This window comes from Salvia splendens, chromosome 12 (genome assembly GCF_004379255.2).
Source record: "Salvia splendens isolate huo1 chromosome 12, SspV2, whole genome shotgun sequence".
Lineage (NCBI taxonomy): Eukaryota > Viridiplantae > Streptophyta > Magnoliopsida > Lamiales > Lamiaceae > Salvia > Salvia splendens.
In genome coordinates, this window is record NC_056043.1 from 9,300,317 (window position 1) to 9,310,434 (window position 10,118).

The 10,118-nt window shown below is 36.1% G+C and overlaps 1 protein-coding gene across 1 annotated transcript; it reads left to right on the forward strand.

Annotated features, from left to right (window-relative positions):
* Positions 1–254: 254 nt before the first annotated feature.
* On the forward strand, positions 255–9,781 carry LOC121759135 (protein VAC14 homolog). Its single transcript, XM_042154637.1, has 20 exons — positions 255–624; positions 728–841; positions 985–1,050; positions 1,795–1,884; positions 1,955–2,074; positions 2,182–2,210; positions 2,327–2,469; positions 2,558–2,652; positions 3,663–3,749; positions 3,869–3,976; positions 4,125–4,216; positions 4,417–4,498; positions 5,222–5,287; positions 5,674–5,789; positions 5,935–6,055; positions 6,149–6,310; positions 6,430–6,558; positions 8,051–8,119; positions 8,804–9,085; positions 9,302–9,781. Exons 1-20 carry the CDS (start codon positions 535–537, stop codon positions 9,407–9,409), a joined length of 2,169 nt encoding a protein of 722 aa, XP_042010571.1. The 5' UTR covers positions 255–534; the 3' UTR covers positions 9,410–9,781.
* Positions 9,782–10,118: the final 337 nt, after the last annotated feature.

Consider the following 10,118-nt stretch of genomic DNA (forward strand, 5'->3'; position numbering starts at 1 on the left):
ACAATATAAATTATTTGTTATATAAACTCTCTTATTCTTTGGTTTGACTAATTAGTGAAGAAAGAATAAAGAGAAAAAAAAAATCAAAATCTGGGTTATAAATTACTCAGAAGAAGACCGTGATCGAAAAGAAAAGTTTATTTATTTGTATATTTTTGGGAGTAAGAGGGGTAATTGAGTAATTTTAGGATGCACACCAATCCCAAGAGCTGTCTGAAGTCAGCCCTTCGTCAATATCGCGATGCTATCGATAATCGAAAATGGTACTAAACCAAAACAAAAGAACCCTAATTCCATAAAAACTGAAATTAGTAAAGAAATTGGAAAAGAGTTTCTCCCAAAAGTTTCAACTCTATCAACGTTCTCAACTCTCTTCCAGATTTTACCCCCTAATTTTGCGTACTCCGTGACTAGATCTGCTCTCGCTCTCGATCACCGGAATCCCTAAATATTTCGATCATACGCGTAACTACCACTTTACATCTGATTGTGATGAAAACTGGATAATTTTGCTTTTATTCAGAGGGTTTTTCAATGGCGGATGCACTATCCGTGGTTCCGGCAGCCGTTCTCCGTAACCTCTCTGATAAGCTCTACGAGAAGCGGAAGAATGCTGCTTTGGAGGTGCACAATTTGCATATGCATACAATTTTACTTGCTCTTTTAGAATTTTGTTTGTGTCATTTGCCGTTTATCCTTCTGTTTATTTTGTTTTTCTTGGATCTAGGTGGAGGGGATAGTGAAACAATTAGCGATGTCCGGTGATCATGATAAGATCACTGCACTGATCAATTTGCTGACTAATGAATATACCTACTCGCCCCAAGCGAATCATCGTAAAGTATGTTTTTAGGCTTTATTCATTTAGCTTTTCCATATCTACTTATTGAAGTATCTGAAAGTTCCAAATTGATGTGATGCGTTGTGCTGGTGGAGAATTTTGCTTTGCTCATTTTCTTGTTTGCCTGTTCTTTTTGGGTTTAGGGAGGTTTGATAGGATTGGCAGCAGCAACAGTGGGTTTGACTACAGAAGCTGCACAACATCTTGATGTAAGAATGCCGCCTTGATTTTTTACCTTCTTTTTTTCTTTTGGCTGTGTTATTATGCAGCCTTCAAAAAGTTGATCAGTGGCTTTATATTTTTCCTGATATATCTTCAAACCAGTGGTGTGGACAGTTTTCAATTGGTAAATAGAAATATTATGGTTTGATGTATATCCTAAGAGTGTTCAGGGTAAAGAAATAACACTATTGACACAATGCATTGGCTGGCCATAGTGGAGCTAACACTACCTATACCTATGTCTAGAAGAACTTTTAGCTCTTGCTGTATGGACCCCGGTGATATGTTAGATTACTTATTGTAAAGTGGTGTGATGTTAAACACTCCTTGTATTTATTTGAGGATTATGTTTGAAGTTTGTATGTTTGTGGCCCTAAGAGAAGGATACTTTTCTACTTGATTATGTGTTTATGATTCTTTGACAATGGTGTATGCTGAATTGCATCTTTAGAAGAAGCAGAACAATGCTATAATTATTATTAACTATGACAACTGTTGTTTTATAACTCTGTATCTGTATGCATGCTGTATGTTCCTTGTTAGAACTTCTTGTGACATTTTCTAAGAGGAAATTTCATATATTTCTGATATTATTTTCTGTATCATTTATGTATATCTGTTTCTGCGTTCCCTGCCTGTAGTTTACTTCCAATTTTTTATCGGCAAAATATCTTGGGGTTGTCCCAGTAAACTTTGTATTTGATTCATTTATTTCTCCTTTGGGGTCAAAGCAAATTGTTCCACCAGTCTTGAACTCCTTCGCCGATCAAGATAGCAGAGTTCGTTATTACGCTTGTGAAGCTCTGTATAACATTGCAAAGGTGGGTAAAAGGATCTCTGCTATACTCATTTCCTTTTATTCATCTGGGATTCATTATCGGTAATTTGCAGGTTGTCAGAGGCGATTTTATAGTGTTCTTCAACCAGATATTTGATGCACTGTGTAAGCTCTCAGCAGATTCAGATGCCAATGTACAGAGCGCTGCTCATCTTTTAGATAGACTTGTAAAGGTGTTGATTTCTTTTATCCTTAAATTGAAGATTGTAAGATAGTACTATTAATTAAAGCTTCAAAGAGTAATTATTGTTCCTTTTTGTTTGGCTTTGTTTGAATGCAGGACATAGTCACTGAGAGTGATCAATTTAGGTCTGTCATCTAATTGTTCATGTCTCTTTATCTGTTTTTAGTAATCGATTCTCTAGTTGACCTCAACATGTAACAATTTATTTAACTTGGCACTAATGCTTCTTCAACATGCACAGCATCGAAGAATTCATACCTTTGTTGAGGGAACGAATGAACGTCTTGAACCCTTATGTCCGTCAATTTTTGGTTGGCTGGATTACTGTTCTAGATAGCGTTCCTGATATAGACATGCTAGGTTTCCTTCCAGATTTTCTTGATGGTGGGTGTCCGAGTCGGAGTTTTTATTTGCTCTATTGTTGTTGATGCTGTTATATTGCACATATTAATTATTGATAATGTAATTGTAGGCTTATTTAACATGCTGAGTGATTCCAGCCATGAAATAAGGCAACAAGCTGATTCAGCACTTTCTGAGTTTCTTCAAGAAATCAAGAACTCTCCAGTAAGACTTATGCTACTTATGACCTAGCACAATTTGCACTCTTATGTGTTTGTACAAACTAGATTTCTTAAGACAAGGATTAGTTTTTTCCAAATATGGGTGCTGAAAACTACTACATCAGTGAGGTCATGGAAGTGAACCTTTTATCTCACCTATATGTTGGATTCACTAGTAAGTTGATACTATTGTGCGCTCGGAACTTGTGATGCATCAGCTATGGCAATTATTTATTATTGTTTATTCTGATTAATTGTCGACTTAAGCAGATTTATTATCTGGATGACTTGAACTAACATGTCTAATTGCTGTACAATAGCTTTAATAAGTGAAACTAGCTTGCATAACAACTTATAATTTCCTGACGAGGCAAATATTTTCTACAATTTTCTCTCTTATTTATTTTTTCGACTCTTACCCTAAAGATTCAAACTGCAGAAAATCTTACCCGGTACTAGCTAAAATACAAAATTATGACAACTTTTATTATGCAGTATTGATGCCAAGTTGATGTATGATATCCCTTAGTGACTTAATTGATTTTTTTACAAAAGATCCTTCTGGATATGGATAAGAAACTTTAGCATATCAAGGAATTCTAAGTTCTAATATAACTATCAGTAGGCTGCTACAGGTATCATAATCTAAGATATATCTTATCATAATTATTGTCATTAGAGGCACTCCAAGATAATGAAACAGTAGAATTAGAAAAAAACTACTTTATCTAGGAAATGACTACTTTCTCCCCCACTCCTCTCCAAAGAAGATGGATGTCCACTTCAAACTACCTAACAAAGCAAGGACTCTGAAACTTTTGGGGAAGAATGAAAATCAGTAGAGGATATCTATGGAGTCATGGGCTATTAAACCAAACTAGAAGATATCAGTTTTTGTTCTGGATCTGAAAGCTTATGGTTCCCATGTTGGAATTGGATTTTCAAGCAATGTTGATTTCATTTTCCATTTTGGATAACTTCATATCAATTTTCTGACTGAAGCCCATATTGAAGTCTGTAGATTATGGCCGCATGGCTGAGATACTGGTGCAGAGGGCAGCTTCACCCGATGAATTTACTCGACTGACTGCTATTACCTGGGTAAAGTGTATTCATGCACAAGATGCCAGCATTTACCTTGTTGATGACTTGATCAAAGTAAATATTATGCTGATCTTTCTGGATAAGTGTGATTGAGTTCTGCTTATTCTACTACACAGATTACTGAGTTTGTAAAGCTTGGTGGAGACCAACTTGTTCCTCATTATGCTGATATTCTTGGTGCAATCTTACCTTGCATATCAGATAAGGAAGACAAGATCAGAGTTGTAAGTTCCTATTTGAGATGATCAAGTGCTTGTTTAGTTGCCTTACCCATGACCATTTCATATTCAATCGTACTTGTCACTCCTATACATTCTCGTATACATTTTTTTATGCTTCAAATTCAATAGGCTTATAGATTTTTTTTGTCAGGTTGCCCGCGAAACAAATGAAGAACTTAGAGGAATCCAAGCTGCTCCAGGTGTAGGATTTGATGTTGGAGCCATCCTTTCCGTAGCTAGGAGGTAATCATCTCCTTGGATTGAATGAACATTTAGCGACATTTATTTGATGTAGCTAGGCATCTTGATGCACCTTAGAAAATGTGAGAACTTAAAATAATGGTGCAATGATTTGCTTTTACCTTGAAGTGTTCCACTAGTCTTGCAATATCTCAAACTGGGTATGCGGAATAGTAAATGTTACTTTTGGCCATGTTTATCAGGCATCTGTCTAGTGAATGGGAGGCTACACGAATTGAAGCACTGCATTGGATATCAACCCTGTTAAATAGTCATTGGGAAGGGGTAATCAATAACCTTCCTTTAGTTACTCACTGGTTTGTTAATGTGATTATATTATAGAACATGGATGAAATTGTTGTAGAATTCATTGACACCGTCGACTTGCGTAAAATTTAAAGTATATTTGTTTCCAAGTGTAGTAGATAGTTACTCACTTGCATAAAATCATAATTTTCTTGTGTAAGCTGTGGCTTTTAGTATCTTGGGAGCTTGGGGTTTATTAACGAGTTTAATTGATAAACAATCTGTCAAGATAATTGTGGTATCTTTGAGGTGGATTTTAGCTTTTTGAGGGTTTTAGTTGGGAAATAGGTTTTGATCTTGGGATTTAGTTTATGGCTGGTGTTAGTATGATGACCCAATCATCACAGCCACCAAAAGAATGCTCTGTGAAATGCTTAACTTCTCAATAAGTAGGTCTAGAGGTTTGAGTAATTGAGTCTCGGACCTTCTGTATCTTAGATACACACTGTCATTTGTGTCTTGTAACAGAGTTATTTTTTTTATTTCTTTTTCATTATATCATTATATCCAAAATGCTTTAAGGGTTCAATACAGTACATTAATAAGTTGACTATGTTTAAAAAAATATGCATTCCTTTCAAAATTCATACTGATTTTACTTTTACCTTGCAGTTTGTGATTTATGTCATGTTAGCATTGAACTTTAGTTTGACTTAACGTTTGGGCTTCACGAATGTTGTTCTTGTCTTCTTATTGGATCAGGTCTTATCATTCCTGAGCGATGTTTTTGAAACTCTTTTAAAGGCACTTTCAGATCCTTCTGATGAGGTATCTTCTTGCAATCCTGTAATTATTTTATAAATGCACTTTTTACTGTCTTTGACCTAGTGTGACCAGAACTTTTAGAATATTTCAACTTTACAAGTAAAATTTGGAGCTTATTACTTGAGTCTTAGGCTCTTAGCTTAACTTTACAGTTCATGAATTTTCTTGGATGAACATAGTATGGTGCTAATAATTGTAACTTTTTAGTTTCTAAACTGGTAGTTGACATGCTTCTCACTTAAAGATGAGCTGTGAGCGGAACTCATCTCTTATATGCTATTTTCCACTTCATTATGGTTTGGCTTTGAGATATGACTTTATAATTGCTAAAATGGTTGATTCCCCATTAAGGAAGTTCAGACTGCATGGTTTGACTGCTTTCTCTTCAGGTAGTGCTTTTGGTGCTTGAGGTCCATGCACGCATTGCTGAAGATGAGAAGCATTTCCACCAGCTCATTGTTTACTTAGTTCAAAATTTTCGGGATGACAACTCTCTCTTGGAGAAGTGAGTCTTTAGCTATGTGTGTGTAATTTCTCCCTTGCCACTCTCCCCATCCCCGTTCTTTGACTTATCCTTTTGGGCTGGTAAATGCTAAAGTATTTCTTGTTATAGTTTGTGTAGTGATAAGTTGCACTTTTTTGCGGTGCAGACGGGGTGCTTTGATCATTCGTAGATTATGTGTGCTTTTAGACGCAGAAAGAGTTTATAGGAAGCTTTCGACTATACTTCAAGGAGAACCTGAATTGGATTTTGCATCTATTATGGTTCAGGTATCATCTCTTTGTGCACCTATGGAGTGTTTGTTGTATTGTCTAATCAATTTATTTAACTATCCAATTTCCATTTCTATATTTCTCTCTCAGGCTTTGAATTTGATTTTGCTTACTTCATCTGAGTTGGCTACCCTTCGTGACCTCCTGAAAAAAACCTTGTTTGATGCTGATGCAAAAGATTTGTTCCTTTCTATATATGCTTCATGGTGCCATTCACCAATGGCTATTATAAGCCTTTGCCTATTAGCTCAGGTGAGGGCACACGTTTGTGGTCTGGTGCTTCATCTTGTCCTTGCCTGAAGTTCTGTTTACAACCTTTCCTTTACTAATGTTGCCTTGTGTTTGTGCTTCCTTTTGGGTGTCATTCACAGACCTATCATCATGCAAGTACTGTCATTCAAGCACTGGTTGAGGAAGATATTAATGTCAAGTTTTTAGTCCAATTGGATAAATTGATCCACCTTCTTGAGACTCCTACTTTTGCATATCTAAGGCTTCAGGTATGTTTACTCGGATGTTCTCTTAGCAGATGAAATTCATGCATTGGTGTTCTCTTTGAGATGGACCTGCATTTACTTGTTCAGTTACTAGTATTTATATAGATATGTGGATCTAATCTCACTGCCTGCTTATGTTAATGTTACTACGCATGGTGTATGCATGGAAATTGTTTATCGAAACCTGCACTCATGCGAAATGTACCATAGTATGCACTGTTTTATTCATACTGGCTGGTAACTCTTTAGGCCACATTCTGCTCTATGTGAGGTCAACATACTCTTTAATACTACTATGATCTATTGGTGCTGATTACCATGAAAGGCCTACTCTTTTTGTATGAGAAAAAAATAAAATAATGTGATTAACATGTCAGTTCTCAGTTCTCACTCAAGTGATGTGTGACAATAGCACGTACATTCTACTCTGGGTTATCACCCATGATACCCGGCACAGGCTCGTAAACACATACATCGTTGGTGCTTCAGTCACAAGCAGATAGCAAATTGAAATAGAAAACTTGAATCAGCAACTGGAGCAGTTTGGTAGTTCGTAATAAAAGATAGTCAATGAACCTTTGAGAAATAAGATATTTCAAATTTATGCTAACATAATTATGTCTACAAACTAAGAAAGTTTGACAAATTTAAAGAAACTAGTTTGCATGACTTTTCTACTATTCTGTTTGAAATGTGCACCCAGAAGGCTAGATGTGCATAGGAAAATGTATAGAATAATGTGGAAACTGACCCCACCTTCAATCATGATCTATGGCTAACCCAGTTAAAAATGGTCATTTCTGATTATCGGTTCATACATATATGTGTATACATTTATAGTGTGCATGACATTAACTTGGACTTGAGCTGCATTTACTTACCAAGTTACAAGTTAGAAGGCTCAGTTTCAGTGCAAGATCTAATGGTCAGTTGCAGAGAGGTGACGATTAAGATTGAAAACCATGGGTCCAGAAATAAGTTGTTCTCCCTCCATCCCATAAAATTATGGACATTTGGGACAGCACAAGTTTTAATGCACAATTGGTAAAGTAAGAGAGAGAGAAGGAAAGAAAAAGTAACTGGAGTATTGTTAGTGGATACTGGGGCCGGTCTCATAGAGAGAAAAGGTTATCAAAAATAGAAGGGGCTATTTTTAATTTTTTATGGGATGGACCAAAATGGAAAATGTCCGTATTTTTATGGGACGGATGGAGTGTTTATCATGTTTGTAATCTAGGTGATATTTTACGACCTTGCATTTTTCAGCTTGCGCCAGAATCTATTTATGCATAAGTTGCATCACTACCATGCTTAAAATGTAATGTAATTGCTACATGTAGAAGTATAGAATCTGTAGGTGCATGGATGATGTTGAATCTTATTAGTCTAAGAAAGCTATGCAAGAAGCTTAATTTAGCATGCATGATGAGATATCTTCTATTAGTGAAAAGTCTATATTTTATAATCAAATTGAGATCTTGTTTTCTTGTTGCAGCTTCTCGAACCAGGAAGATATATATGGTTGTTGAAAGCATTGTATGGCCTCCTTATGCTCCTACCCCAGGTACGTGTTGTTGAAGCATAGGCCACCGCTAGTAGTCACATTATTACAAAAATAATCATATATACTGGTAAATGTAGATGCACAGATGATGTTGAATCTTTTTAGTTCAAACAAAACCATATAAGCATCTTAATTTACCATGCATGATGAGATTCTAGTAAAAGTTCATTTTACCATCAGATAGAGATTTTGTTCTCTTGTTGCAGTGTTTAGTTAGAATTTTTGATGATTTGAGATGAAAAAAGCATGTCCCATTTCTAGGCACCTAGTTTTCAGTGAAATGATCCAACAGTTCAACCAGTTTGCCTGTATTACCTGACTCTCATTTGCTTATCGCATTAAGGAACTCCGAGGACTTACCTGTTTAATTTGGAAATTCCTTCATATATATATATTGTGGGGTAGGGGGATATAAACAAATTTCTTAAAGCATTTTATAACTGGTTTTATGCACAACAATTTTGTACTTATGTAACCTAAGAATGTGTGTTAGATAGAGTACTATGCTACCAAATGTGAGGAAAAGAGAGCATTTTATAATTTTCTGTGTTTTGAGTGTACAAGCATCAGTTTAAAAGAAAAAGCTCACTGATGTTACTTGTTAGTTGTTGTAAGCTAATTCTTTTATTCACTGCAAACACTATTTGATGCTTCTCATTAGTTTTGCTTTATCCACTGATGCAGCAAAGTGTAGCATTCAAGATTCTCCGCACCCGATTAAAAACTGTGCCTCCGTATTCCTTCAGTGGTGAACAATTCAAGCGGTTGTCACCGGGGAAGGCTTTCACAGAAGTTAATCATGTTGGTGGATCACAAATTGCAGAGGATGGTGACGGAGATACAAGGAATGGCCATAACGGGATAAATTTTGCCTCATTGCTCAAGGACTTTGTCCGAGTCCAGGAGCAGCATCGTGCGCATTCAAAGATGCAGTCGCAAGTTCGTTGCAGTTCATCATCCTCTAAGGTTCGTCGCTTCCTAGTACCTTCACAGCATTATGTTTGGGTTGAAGGTGTTAAGATGCACCTTCATATGTACACACTTTTGAGTCAAACTTTGGTAACTTAGTTTTTAGAGCTGAGATGCGAGATTCATTCAATCAGAGCTTCCCCTCGTTAGTAAGGAAAGTAGTAATCTTCTCTCATTATGCAACTCATAACCGTCGGATGACTACATGAACAGGACATACAAAGACCGGAAGAAGCAAGCGGTGCATTGGCAGTGCCAGATACAAACAAACCTCCTTCAAGGACTTCTTCCCGTAGAAGTCCTGGGCAGTTGCAACTGTAATCGTTTCGCCGTGTTGCCAAAAATGTGTTATACAGTGGGTTTGAGCGTTGGAGCAGAGAGAGAGAGAGATCCAGCAGCAGAAATTGTAAATTGTATATTCTGGTAGCTTCTTTAATTGAAACCATAAGGGTGGTGGGCATTGGGGTCTAGCAAAGCTATTCTTTCTTTCTTTCTTTTCTCATCAAGTGACAGATATACATACCCATGTGGTTCTGTTGTTTTTAATGAAAACCATGTGGGGCCAGATAGGTTTTGTTATTATTGAGCTTGTTTCATATTCTATCTTTGGGTCAGGTCATGATTCATCTGCCACAAATTGTATAATAACTACACTTTGCATCTCATATTATTTTAATATCTCCATTAGCTTTCCCTGCCCTCGCTATTGATATTTTATGTCTGGTTTAAAGACGATTAAATATTTGAGGAGGAAACACCCATAATTTTGATGATTGGTTTTAGAAGACTCGGAAAATTTTGATGTCTGGGTTTTTCAATCTAGTTTGAACATTATTCGTGTGTGTGGTACATCATTGTAATTAAATTCTAACTACGACTAATGCTCAATGGAAATAAATATCTAATCAAAAAAATTAATACTCTTCGTTCGTTAAAAATAAAAATATTTAAAATGATATGAATTTTAATGCAAAGTTGATAAAATAAAAAAGATAAAAAGAAAAGTTTAGTGGAGAATGAGTATAAGGGA